Source organism: Paramisgurnus dabryanus, chromosome 4, assembly GCF_030506205.2.
Source record: "Paramisgurnus dabryanus chromosome 4, PD_genome_1.1, whole genome shotgun sequence".
NCBI lineage: Eukaryota > Metazoa > Chordata > Actinopteri > Cypriniformes > Cobitidae > Paramisgurnus > Paramisgurnus dabryanus.
In genome coordinates, this window is record NC_133340.1 from 1,185,502 (window position 1) to 1,199,167 (window position 13,666).

The following is a 13,666-nucleotide window of genomic DNA, read 5'->3' on the forward strand; positions in this document are numbered from 1 at the left end:
TAAATAATTAGTTTCTGCCACAAACAACAACAATTGGAGCAGTCTGGTACAGTACAGACTCTACATTATGCTTGCTACATATTGTTGTAGTACAATCTATACTAGCGAAGCCTAAATCCAAGAAGCATCAATTGATGTGCATCATACATGATGTCATTAGCATGTAACTGGATACGTGATGAAACAGCACCACTTCTGATCATTAGACAACACGTGAGTACAATAAAGCGAAAGAAAATACAAAAACGTAACCTATCGCAACTCGCGATAATCTATGATATTTTCCTCAGATGTATTGTTTTATGTGATTGGTTGGCGGTGATGCTGTGCCGTGACCTCGACTGACCAACACACCGCACTATCTGCTACGTCAACCGGCAAACTCTTACAGAAACACGCGTATATTAAACAAACTCTTATACACAATGTGTTGCCATGTACGCTGGATTGGCTGTAAACATACTGTAAACTGCGTTTGGTTGTTAACCCTACCTGAAAGCGAGGATCCGTCCTGATATGTCAAACAACGTTCATACCGGAAACATCCGTCCAGAGCTCCGCGTAAAGCCCGCCCACTCTGTTCAGCAACCAATCAGAGAAGGCAAACGGGCCAATCTGATTTCAGAAAAGTGACTTTCGCTGATTCCCTCCCTTATTGTTTTTTCCAATAACTCTTTATGGAATATTGCACATAACATCAAGTGATATTAAACATCAAATAATGTTATAGTGTATAATTATTGGATTGAACAGAATGTACGAGGGATACTTATTAAACAAAACCAAACAAGTTGCATAAAATAATATTTAAAAATAATAGTAAAAAAATAATAGTAAAAAATAAAAGAAAAAATATTACATCGTTAAACCAGCGTGAGAGAGTGGATAAACCTTATCTAAATATCATATTACTATTAATTGGTGACTTCATAATGTTGTTTAATATCTGGTGTGTTTTAATCCATCATTGTCGATTAATGTTTTTGTATTGTTTATTGAATGTAAATAAAAAGACCAACAAAAAAAAACCCAATTGTTAATTACAAAATTATTCTTTTTTTAGCCATTGCTTGGATGAGCATATTTATCAAAAGGGTCAAATAAATAATAGTTTATTTGATTTTTGACATAATTGTTGCTTTCTATGTGATATTGTGATATAAACAAGGTAAATTATTAATATTAGGTAATGTTCATTTCAAAATATTACTTTGTTTCATTATATTTTTATTTATTTATTTGCAGAGAGTGCAAAACACACCCCATGATGATTCCCATAGTAGCATAATTCATACTAGATCAGATGAAATATAAAGGATCATATCTCAATATGTATTTCAACATGTAAAGTAACATTTTAAAATTTAGTAATTACTCTATGATATTTAAACAGAGATTGGTGTCTAAATTCCAGGTGTAAAACACTTTCATCATGAACTTTCAGATAAGAGCAGTCAAAAAAGCTTTAATTTTCCTGGAAAATCAGATATACACACAGACAGAACAGAGAGTAAACGTTAAACTTTTTATCAAAACGCTTTCAAGATGATTGCATTTTGTCTAATCTTGTTCTAAATCTTAATCATTAACCACATTGGGATTTATGACATTCGAAAGCTCATAAATGTTAAGGGATAGTTCACCCAAAACTGAAAATTCTGTCATCATTTATCCACTCTCATGTTGTTACAAACCTATATGTATTTCTTTTTTCTGATGAACACCAAGGAAGATATTTTGTGGAATGTTTGTAACCAAACGGTTCGTGAGCCCCAAAAATGACAGAATTTTCATTTTTGGGTGAACTATCCCTTTAATCATAGCCACTAAACTTCACCCACAGTGCCACCTTTTGGTTATTTCTAAATTTGCTGACTGGTAGTACATATGACATTAAAAAAATAATTATTGTAGTAAACTTTAGTTGTATATTTGATTTAAAATTCAATTTTATTTCAACATTTATTTATTTCATTTTTGTATTTATTTTAAACTAAAACGAACAATAAAAGAATAAACAATTTCCGATCTCCTCACTTGGGTATCTTGTCACAGTGTGGTTTATATCTAAAAAAAAAACATGCAGCTCCCTCGTTTATATGCATTTGCTGGAGCTGTCCAAAGCGGTTTAGGTATTTCTTTTATGTCTGTATTGCCCAACAACGTCTGTAGTACCATGTATCAATTGGTAAGCAACCCCCTTTTAAAAGACACGTAAAAGCTTTAAAGAGATTGAGGATATTACTGGTCTGTTGTTATGTCGTAGAAAAAAAGTGAAGCTATATTGAGCTTGTATTAACCCAACATCTTATTTAAGTCATTTAACCAAAGCCCCTCTAAAACATTGACTTCGGAACAAGATAAGTTAAATTACCCTAAATGCAAACTAAAAAAACGTTGTGAGAAGTTGTAGAAACGTTTCGTGTTTGCTGGGCACTCTTGCCCGGACAAATGTGGCGGTGCCGTTGACAAAACGCAGCAACGAGTCAAAGCGACAATGTCCCGTCTAGTCATTTATTATGTCTATTGCCAGTCACGGTTAATCGATTTTGAAAAATGGAGCTATCGTGGCTGTCCATGTTGCTTTTCATCTTTTTTTGTAACTTATTTGAATGTTGTCTTTCGGATAATAGTAAGTATTTTTACGTTTTTGTATTAATGCTTATAAATACGAATGTTTTGGTGAGTCAGATACATGCTTAGTACGTTAAATAGTAAACTAAGTTACATTAAGTAGTTCCAAGCAGTGGCACATTAGCATCGTTTTTCAGTTTGTAAATAAATATAATAAATTTTCTTAAAATGTGTCTAGATTCTGTTCCTAGGTCTGATTATGACAGTACAACGTTTGAAACTTCTCTCTCTCTATTTTCGTAAAAGTTGAACCCTGGCAGTCATACCTCAGCAAAATCACATATGCCAAAAAGAACTACCAGCCATGTATTCAGGAAAACTACAGCTGCTATCTTAGGTAAACTAAAATATAAATCGCAGCAGTTGTTTCATCGCAGATCTTGCATGCATTCATTATTTAAATATTGAATACTATGGGCTATACTTACCACTGCAGTTTGTTTGATTGCAGTGTCTTGAAAAATGACCTTAAGTTGTTTCAAAATGGCATATCTGAGGAGCTGATGGCAGACACTGTTCAAAGAGGTGTTGGGACACATTACCAGATAATTGGTCACAAGCTTTACAGGGAACAAAGCTGCATGTTCCCAGCAAGGTAAGTAAAATAAGCTACCGCCAAATATGACCAGGATTGTGTTTTTGGTGAATTATGAACCTGTCATGTGTATGTTGAATAAATAACTCCATAAGAATCCTTTATTATCATTTTCACAGATGCAGTGGGGTTGAACACTTCATACTAAAAGTGATTGACAAGTTACCAGATTTGGAGGTGATTATCAATGTGCGTGATTATCCTCAGGTTCCTAGATGGGTTCAGCCAGTCCTGCCTGTATTGTCCTTCAGCAAGGTGTGTATACACACACACACACACACACACACACAGAGGGTTGTTTTAATTCATAATAGGTACGCCTTTAATAAAGACAGCCTGACCTATGGTTTCACCTGACATACTCATTCACCGTAGTCCCATTTGCGGCGTAAACTCTGCCTACTTGCACATTTCTGAAATCCCTCCTACTTGCGGCATAAGCTCCTCCCACTTGCGGTGTAAGCTCCTCCCACCTGCTGTCTCCGGGCTGCAGCGATACATACATGGACATACACGCTACTCTAGTTTTCAGTCCTCCAAAACAAAGATTTTTGCAAATGCCACAAACCCTGTTTTAGTCTAAAAACTCCATGGTTGGGTTTTCAAAGAAGAGACCCATCTTTTACTCCAATTTCTTAATTATTCAAACAAATTCTTACAACTCTTCTTCTTTTAAGTTTCTAATTTACAGTTTAAATAATATAAAAAAATAATTTCATATAAGAAGAACCTGTCTTTTGGCCAAGTTACTTTAAAGGAACAGTATGTAGAATTGTGGCCAAAACTGGTATTGCAATCACAAAACTTGTGGCTAAAACTGGTACTGCAATCACACAACTGGGGCCCGTTCTTCGTACGTCGCTAACTCAGTTAGCTGGATTTGATTGTTGATGATTTGGCATGATCTTGGATTATTTGGTTCTTCGAAGCTCATTCTAGACTTGCTGTCATAGCAACAGGACCGCAAGCTCAAACCTGCTCAGGAGCAGGCTTATTTCATGTAAACAAGATTAGTTTGTACCTTTTTAAGCGGATGTGATACAGAAAGTCTGAGGCAGTCGCGTATTCACCATTATAGGAGCGCAATCTGCGTAAGATGCATGATTAATATAAAGAGCTTTTCAAATTCAACACATAATAAAAAAGATATATTAATTAAATCTTTTAGTGATGTTATTTAAAAAATATATAATATAACAAATATATTTGTTCTGTACTTGTGCGACTTGTTTTTGTGTAACAGTTGTTTGATTATTATTCTTAAACGAATGACAAGACAAACATGCTGATCACATTCATTTTAAATTTGTTTGAATTAATCATACCCCTAATAGATGTTATGTACAATAAAGACTATTACTCAGTGTGAAATAATTTTCATTTGAATAAACTAATCTCCCATTTTAGTTTTTTCTTTAGATTGTCAATTAGCTTACAAAGTCATGCATGAAAGGGTTTTCGTTTAGTAATTTCTATCTGTTCTATCTTTAAAACGTTGTCTACAAATATGTTACCCTGTCCCTGTTCTGTGACAAAAATGACCAAAATAACCAAATAAGTTTTTTGCACATATTTTCACATATCTTTATCTTCTTTACTACACTTTTCGATGCAGACTCAGCAGATGCAGGACTTTCAGTTAACGTGGAATACTGCTAATATAGTCAGAAATAATGCAATTGAAGTAAACTTATTTAACCACTTGCATATAGTTTCTCTAAAGGACTACCATCTGAGAGGATTTCTTTGTCATGTGCATTGCTATCAGAAACGATTGCATTTTATAATCTTTTGATGTAGAATAACATTACCATTCCCTTACTGCACATCATACTTTATTTACCACATTCTTGGAAACTGCTAAAAGTGTTGGTGTATTATCTACAACTGCACAAAAGAGAGGAAAACACAATCTTATAATAAACTACAATTCGAATTGTATTTATCAGGAATTAAATTGTTGCATTGGCTGTAGGTTTAAGAAAGAGCAACTGCTCCAGAGATGATCTGTACAATCAGTCAGTTTAGAGACATCACTCCTGCCAGCACATCACATGAAGATGCAGGACCACCACCTGTTGTTATTCTGCTTTTTATGTTGCTGTTTCAAACAGATAAAACAGCATTTAACTGTTTTTTTAAAGTACTTTAGGAAACTTTAAAATTTTAATTACAATCATTTATTTCAATCTTTGACAAAGATATCAAGATTATATTTTTACAGAAAATTTTACATTATTTTTGGTGATTTATGTAAAGTAGCTTTAAAAGTAGCTTGGGTTTTTAATTTCAGTGTCATAAAAAGTTCACAACCTTTCATCAGTAGCTCTCAGCCTTCAGGGGTTAAAAAATGGGCGTGTTCTTGGCTATTGTAACAACTGGCCAATCACAGCGTTGCTGATCAGTGTTTCTACTATCGATATGTATTGCCTTTTCTTGCAGTGCACGAACGTGCAGTGATCTCAGATAGTTCAATACTGCCATACTAATCATCAACAGCAGTGGTGTTCAAAGAACCAAATAAGCGAGATCATAATTAGTGAGATCTAAATATCTTAGATGTCTCATTTGATCTCGGATGTATTAAGCAACGTACGAAGAACGGGCCCCTGGTGGCCAATACACAAAATGACAACATAAACATCAGTTGAGGGCTGCAACTCCAATTTTTAAATGACAATATCCTAGCCAGACCACTGTTGTCAGTGATATAAGTATGTGAAATGAAAATGATTTCTTAATGTCTAGTGACATATCAGGGCCATTTTATGATTAATTGATATACATTTCTTACATACTGTTCCTTTAACTGTGGTGCACTGAAATTGAGAGGTGTAAAGTACTTGAGTATTTTTACTTTGCAAACTTTACTTAATATTGTACTTTTTACTATACTACATTTCATAAAAACAAGTACTACAATTTTTTATTATTTTACTTAAAAGTAATCTCCCTCCCTAAAAGTACGTACTTGACATGATGTAACAGTTTGGAAAGGGTTACAAAGGCATTTCTAAGACTTTTGAAATCCAGCGAACCATTGTGAGAGGAATTTTCCACAAATGGAGACAACTTGGAACAGTGGTAAACTTTCCCAGGAGTTGCTGGCCTGCCAAAATTACTCCAAGATAGGGATGGGACGGTATGAAAATTTCATATCATGATTATAGTGACCAAAGTTATCACGGTTATCAATATTATCATAGTTTTGTTAAAATGAGATGGAAATGTTAAAAAAGATCTGATACACACACTGAAAACATTTGAACAAGGTTATCACAATTTAATATTTCATGTCCCCGAAATTATTTCTGTGGTAAAAAAACACGGTAATCAAACACGGTTGTAATGATAATTAAATTTTAAACGATAATACTAACTGTCGGGACATTTTATCGTGGTTAATCGTGAAACCGGTAGTCGTCCCATCCCTACTCCAAGATCGCAATGGTGACTCATTCAGAATCATTAAAGAACCAAGTGTCCATGATTCAGCAATAAGAAAGAGAGCAAAAATGACATCCAAGGTGGAAGTCACTGCTGACCAAAAAGTACACAAAGGCTTGTCTTACATTTGCCCAAAAAAAAATAGCTTAATGATCCCCAAGACTTTTGGGCAAATTTTCTGTGGATTGATGAGACAAAAACTGAACTTTTTGGAATGTATGTGTCCCGGTACATTTGCCGTAAAACTAACACAGCATGTCATGAAATGGACAAACATGACAGTGGTATTGTGATGGTTTGGGGCTTCTGTACACCTTCAGGACCTGGACATTGGGATTCTGGGCTCTTCCAGAAAATCCTGAAGGAAAGTGTGCTGCCTTCAGTTTGTGACCTTAAGCTCAAACCCACTTGGGTTTTGCAGTAGGACAATGTTCGGAAACACACAAGCAAGTCCACCTCTCTATGGATGAAAAAAACTAAATTAAGGTTTTGTCAAAGACTAAAATCTGATTGGGATACTTTGACATAAACTTAAACAGGCTGTGGGCCAAAATTTCTTGTAAAGCAATGTGAAATACTCATTGCTAGTTTGACTGACCAAAGCTGTGGCCACCAAGGTTATTTAAGACCACTAGTTTAGGAGGCAGTTACTTTTATTACAAAGGGCCAGGTTGATTTGGATGGCTTTTTTCCTTTAATAAATAAAATCATGACAAATTTTGTGTTATGTTAGAATGAGTTTAAAAATCTGAATCATTTAAGTGTAACATATATGAAAAATAATAATAAAAAAAATCAGGATAGGACAAATACTATATACTTTCAATTCAAAGTGTTTAGTTATGTTATTATTGTTTTAAATGTATTACTAACATACTGAAACATACCTGTCTTCAGACATCAGACTACCAGGACGTCATGTACCCAGCATGGACATTCTGGGAAGGAGGACCTGCTATATGGCCTATTTATCCCACTGGACTGGGTCGATGGGACCTAATGAGGGCTGACCTGAACAAGTGGGTTGCATACTGTAAAAAAAAAATGCAGTTCCTCATGCCAACTTTTACCAAGCGTTTCCCCAGTATTCCTAGTGCAGGAAGGAATACAGGGAAAGTGACAATATTTTTTAAAGTGTTAAGTGGAGATAAAGTGACAATGTAGTGTAATGTATAAGGTGTCACAGGTTCCTAGTCCAGTTAACGTGAAGTTTGGGTAAGATTGTTTATTTATAAAGTGAAGGGTGCACTAATTTTACTCCAATATAATAATTAAACACTCTCTAGATCAGCTGCACAGTGGCCCTGGAAGAAGAAGAGCCCAAAAGGATTCTTTAGAGGCTCTAGGTCAGTTAAATTTTATATTATTAACAAATTGAATATTGTTATTAGCATTTGCTGAGGATTTTTCATTGATTGCAGAACCAGTTCAGAGAGAGACCCTCTGATCCTTCTTTCTCGAGAGGCACCTGATGTTGTGGATGCTGAGTACACAAAGAACCAGGCCTGGAAGTCAGAGAAGGTTTGTCTATCCTTTTCTTCCCTACAACCAATGCATTTTGGTTGATCAGATCACAAGTGGACGAGAGAGACACATTCACGTTTACACCTGGTATTTTTATCCATCTCTTTTGTCCATTTTTGACCGCTTCTGTCCTGATTACTGAGGGGTGGTCTGTGGGGGAGTACATCTGCTTTCGTTTTAACACGAGCGGGAGAAATGACAGGTTTAAATTGACGTGTCATGAACTAATAGTATGTCAGATTCTGCTGCTTGTGTTGTTAATAAAGATGCTGCAAGTGATCTAATTAATGTGTTAAAGTAACAGCCCTACTTATAAGTAAATGTTAAAAACTATGCTTAATTAATAAGTTCAATTCAAAAGCAACACAAAATTTGATGGAGCCTCATATTTCTCTTTTTTTATCAGGACACTCTGGGGAGCCCCCCAGCCAAAGAGGTTCCCCTAGTTGACCACTGTAAATACAAGTAAGACCTCTCTTCAGCCTAATTTTTGAATCTATACTCTTAACTATTACAGCAATAACAAAATGAAATGTTACAATCTCAAGGACAAATGGTGCCCAGTTAATAAGCCTATCATATGCAGTACACACTGTGGTTATTTTCTCAGTTTTATTTATCACTGTGTTTCTGTGCTCAGATACCTCTTCAACTTTAGAGGTGTTGCTGCTAGTTTCCGTCTCAAACATCTGTTCTTGTGTGGCTCGCTGGTTTTTCATGTTGGTGAGGAGTGGATTGAGTTCTTCTATCCACAGCTCAAGCCGTGGGTGCACTATATTCCTGTCAAACAGGACTTGTCTGACCTCAGGTAATCTGAACATCTTATCATCTTAATTATCTGTCTTGTTTCACATTATTGTTTATGTGTATTTTACTTCTAGTAGTAATCTCATTTTATCTTTCTTGTTAGAGAACTACTGCAGTTTGTAAAAGAAAACGATGGTGTGGCAGAAGAAATTGCTATGAGGTTAATGTAATCTTTATGCATTTATTTGGTTATTCTGTTTAATTGACTAGTTTATCTTACAGACTTAAGACATGTTGATAATTTTGCTTTTGTATTTTATTAGGGGTCAGAAGTTTATTCTTGATCACCTACGCATGGAGGACGTATATTCTTACTGGGAGAGGCTGCTGACGGACTTCAGCAAGCTTCTCAAATACAAACCTAAAAGAAATTCAAACTTCAATCAGATCATTCACAGACCCAGCAAACTTGAACTCTGACCTGAGGAAATCATGATAGGAGCATTTCCTTTACATTCCTCTTGTTCTTTAAAAATTGCACTTGTTTGGCTTTAAACTGAATGATAATAATCAAATGGCACAGACATCATCTTTTGGATGTCTAAATAAATTTTGAGACTGTGTGAACTGTGTAAAGGGTGACACAATAATTATTATTTATTGTGAATACAATAAATAATTTAATATGGTCCTGTTGGAACTAGTTCAAGTGTTTTTCATACAATAAATATAAATTTCTCTTCCATTTTAAGCAAAGCTATTTATTTTTTCCATATCTGTCACTCACCCCATGTTGTGTGGATGACGTGATATTAAGGGTTGGACTGTATTGTATATTAGCACTACATGTGAATCAAAACGGGTTGTGTATCAGTGTGTTGTAGTGAATTATTTCTCATTATTACACGGCTCTCTGGAATGCTTGATTCTGATTGGTCAGTTGAGACATTTGCAGGTTCGTTCTTTTCAAATAATAACCGCTCCAAAATAATAACGCATAGCCGGACTACTTTCACGAGTAAAATCGCTCCGCGCCAATAAAGATCAATAAAGATTACTGTCTGTTTGGCGCCATCTTGTGACAAACACTCGACAACCACGACAAGACACAGACAGCTTACTGAGACTGAACTTGACAAAATAGAGCATGACAGCTACGAAGCCAACACACAAAAAAATACAGAATGGGCATTAAAACTTCTCAAAGACTGGCTAAAAGAGAAAAAATGGAGACAAGTATGAAGCAGAGGATCTTAATAAGGTATTACGATCATTTTATGCATCGGTGCAAAGTTTCGCGGAAGGATAAAAATGTTAATTTAAAACAAATATGCCAATAAAATGTTTCAAATTCATATTCATGTCCAGTTTTTTTTCTTATGTGGCAAGTAGCCGTGTAATAAGCGGGATAATGTAGAGGCAGCCGGTAGTTATAGACCCTTTTACAGCTCACGTGATCAAATAGCCTGCGCGCGCATTTGGGCAACAGAAGTGGTGTTATTCCCCATTGGTTCTAACGTGGTAGCAACTCAGAAAGTTTATTAAAACGGTTTCTCAACATCAAAATGTCCAGTTGTTGCGTTTGGTTGCACTAATATAATATACTAATATACGTATATATGTATCTGGCAACTTTATTTTTGGCCATCTGCTAATGTCTTTTATCCACTCCCCTATAGTACACGGATCTGGTAGCTGTGTTGAAAATGTTGATAAAGTCAATTTTTTTAAATAACTTACTGTTTGTGTTGCTTCACTGTTGATTCTTACGATACTTCCGTTGCCTAAATGCGCGCGCATACGCTGCCACGTCATCATTGTGTACAAACAGTAAAAGGGTCTATTGGGAAATAAGCCCCTTCAGTGTGATACAAGACCCTCCGCTTCGCGTCGGGTCCTGATCACACTGTCGGGGCTTATTTCCCAATAACTACCGGCTGCCTCTACATTATCCCTTACTTAAATAAGTTGATTTAGGGGACATTATTAGAAAAAGGGTCAGGCTTTAGGCTGAGGATAATGCAACAGATAACAAATCATGAACAGCCTTGTAATGGTACATTTTTTGCTCTTAAATGCAGATTCATCCATTGTTGTGTATTTTAAACAAACAAACAAAAAAGTAGGGATGATTGTTTTAGGCACTGTGACCTAAATTAAATTTAATAAATGAATCTATTAATAACTTGTATTAATAAAATGAATATATTGATAAGTTTAAGGAAGAATAAAAATTGAAAGTGATGTAGATGGCATCTTCCATCAGAGGTTAATATTTACAACAAAAGAAAAACGTTTAGTTTTAACAAGGCACATACCAGCAGCTGACGCACAAATCTTTCCTATATTAGTGGATTTTATTTTTGTCAGAAACCTTTTTATTTTGAATGTCATGTGTAAATGACGATGGCCTGGAATTTGAATAAGAAATCATTTGTACCGCGTATGTGTTGAACATCAAGGCCGATCCGATTAGATCTCCACCAAAATAAACGTATCAAAGATTCCAAAAAATACGTTATAATGATCCAACACAACCAGAAACAATTGTTCAGTCTTACCTGTGAAATTCCCAGAGACTTTGATGTGTGTGACGGTTTGTGCACCCCCAGACTGCACACGACGTAGGCATTTTACCTACAGTTGCTATGAGAGTAAAGTTGCCACCACTAATATGGCGGCGCCGTTGACGGACGATCCAGCAGCCAACGCGCGCTCTAGTTATTTAAAGTCACCGTGAACCGGAAAGCGCAAGTTTTGATTTCATAGGAACCTCTATGCCTTATCTCTGTTAGACCTGAGACTTCAATATTGTTTTTTATAATTTTAATAATATTATTGGAATTAAAGAAAACTGGTCATGTGTTTATTTTCTAATACGGGTTTCACTCCTTTAGATGCTATTAAGATGTTATTATTGCTTGGAAAAAGTCACATTTGTAAAGTCACAGGTTTGAAAACAGATTTTATTTTTTTTGTGCTCTGAGTTAAAATATTATGATTTCCTCAAAAAAATTGAAATTAAACAAAAAAGTTGTTAAAACACACCAGATATTAAATAACACTAGTCACTAATTAATAGATATTTAGATAAGGTTTACCCACCCTTTCACAATGTATAAAATAATAGCAACGATGTATTATTTTTTTTATTTTGTATTTTTATTTATTCCCATGTACTGTCATTTATGTTACTTTGTATTTTAAATAAGTATCCCTCGTACATTCTGTTATATCCAACTGTATCTGTTAATAATAATGTATCTGTTATATACATTGTAACATTATTTGATGTTTAATATCACTCGATGTCACGTGCAATATATAAAAAATTCGACCCTATTTAGGTTTGTTAAGATGCTTGAAATGCAATAAAGGAAAAAAAACTCTATTAGACTTTTATTATACTTCGAAAGAAAATACTATCCGGTTGACCCGGATGTCGATGTAAACGACATTAAATTCCATTGAGGAGTTTTAGAGGTGTGATTGTACCATAGACTGTAGGGATTGTACCTTACAGAGTTCAGAATTCAGCAATGATTTTGAGACTGTCCAGAAAGGCATGTGTCCTTTCAGGATCAGTTCGCCAAAAAAGCACTTTGGCAACCTTCTTCGATGAGATGGGAAAATGTCTCATAATAAAATCAGCGTCAACTGGGGTATTTGAGAACCTAGCTTTAGAAGACTGGATACATGACCACGTCGATCTGCAAAACAGGAGTATTCTCTTATTTTGGAGAAATTCACCTGCAGTGGTCATAGGCAGGCATCAAAATCCCTGGCAGGAATGTAACCTTCCTTTGATGAGACGTTTGGGGATCCCACTGGCGAGACGTCGCAGTGGAGGTGGGACAGTTTTCCATGATTTAGGAAACATTAACATGACCTTCTTTACCTCTAAGAAGAAATACGACCGTCACAGGAATCTCACTGTTGTCACCGATGCATTGAAGCAATTAAGACCCAATCTAGATGTCAATGCAACAAATAGATTTGATATTTTGTTGAATGGACATTACAAGATTTCAGGCACTGCTGCAAAATTAGGAAGAACCGCTGCGTATCATCACTGTACATTGCTTTGTTCAGTGGATCGTCCAATATTGTCGTCGGTTCTGAAAAGTAATAACTCTCAAGTAATTAAAAGCAATGCGACCCCTAGTGTTCCTTCTCCTGTCAAGAACCTCCTGGATGTGGACCCCAGTCTCGAGATCAACTCTATAATGGAGACTGTTGCTTCCCAATACAATAAAGAATTTGGGTTTGACAGTCCAGTCATCACAGTTGACCCCACTCATGAGTCTCTCATGCCTGGTATTCATAAGATGGCACAGGATCTTTTGACATGGGAATGGGTTTATGGCAAAACTCCAAAATTTAGTGTGTGTACATCTTTAGTGGTGGATGATGTGAATATTCAGCTTGACATGAACATTAAGAATGGTGTAATAGACAGTTGTGCCATTGGGATCCCTGAAGGCTGGCTTCCTCTGGAGATAGTGAATGAATTTACATCCACACTGATAACCAACAGATACTGTCCACATGAAACCACAGTGTTGGTGGCTGCTTTCATGAGAACTCATTCACTGACAGCAGATGTTGCTAAGAACATTCATAGACTGTGTGAAGGTGTGATTTCTGTAATGTGAATAAAACTTTTAAAGGTTTTTTTTTTTTTACGTTTTTTTTCATTATCAATTCTCATTTACAAAA

At 35.5% G+C, this 13,666-nt stretch overlaps 3 protein-coding genes across 9 annotated transcripts in view; 2 read left to right on the forward strand and 1 right to left on the reverse strand.

The window, feature by feature from the left end:
* pnpla6 (patatin-like phospholipase domain containing 6) overlaps window positions 1-11,831 on the reverse strand; it is a 41,961-nt gene extending 30,130 nt beyond the window's left edge. For 4 of the 6 annotated variants that reach the window (XM_065295468.1, XM_065295467.1, XM_065295464.1 and 1 more), the window contains exon 1: window positions 493-570. The gene's annotated coding sequence lies outside the window, so the exon portion shown is untranslated. Of the gene's footprint in view, window positions 1-492; window positions 571-11,508 lie in introns of those variants that run through there. The other 2 variants (XM_065295465.2, XM_073814194.1) reach the window with 2 other exon arrangements.
* Window positions 2,532-10,323, forward strand: LOC135785863 (protein O-glucosyltransferase 1-like). Of its 2 annotated transcripts, none has more exons than XM_065295462.2 (11): window positions 2,532-2,632; window positions 2,881-2,971; window positions 3,086-3,229; window positions 3,349-3,484; window positions 7,574-7,695; window positions 7,963-8,022; window positions 8,098-8,197; window positions 8,607-8,665; window positions 8,841-9,008; window positions 9,111-9,167; window positions 9,271-10,323. In XM_065295462.2, the coding sequence occupies exons 1-11, from the start codon at window positions 2,557-2,559 to the stop codon at window positions 9,425-9,427; spliced, it is 1,170 nt and encodes a 389-aa protein (XP_065151534.1). In that variant the 5' UTR covers window positions 2,532-2,556; the 3' UTR covers window positions 9,428-10,323. The 2 variants fall into 2 exon arrangements, with proteins under 2 accessions (XP_065151534.1, XP_065151535.1); XM_065295463.2 differs by having other exon boundaries at window positions 2,543-2,632; window positions 2,813-2,971.
* Window positions 11,832-12,387: 556 nt separating the features above from the next.
* Window positions 12,388-13,620, forward strand: LOC135786154 (lipoyl amidotransferase LIPT1, mitochondrial-like). Its single transcript, XM_065295847.1, has one exon. The coding sequence runs from the start codon at window positions 12,487-12,489 to the stop codon at window positions 13,600-13,602; it is 1,116 nt and encodes a 371-aa protein (XP_065151919.1). The 5' UTR covers window positions 12,388-12,486; the 3' UTR covers window positions 13,603-13,620.
* The last annotated feature ends 46 nt before the right edge of the window (window positions 13,621-13,666 follow it).

Excerpts from the sequence above, each read along its gene's own strand:
- LOC135786154 (XM_065295847.1), top strand. The coding sequence starts at position 12,487 with ATGATTTTGAGACTGTCCAGAAAGGCATGTGTCCTTTCAGGATCAGTT.
- LOC135785863 (XM_065295462.2), top strand. The coding sequence starts at position 2,557 with ATGGAGCTATCGTGGCTGTCCATGTTGCTTTTCATCTTTTTTTGTAAC. Across the intron at positions 2,633-2,880 it reads ATGTTGTCTTTCGGATAATA|TTGAACCCTGGCAGTCATAC; the intron begins GTAAGTATTTTT and ends TTTTCGTAAAAG. Across the intron at positions 8,023-8,097 it reads GGATTCTTTAGAGGCTCTAG|AACCAGTTCAGAGAGAGACC; the intron begins GTCAGTTAAATT and ends CATTGATTGCAG.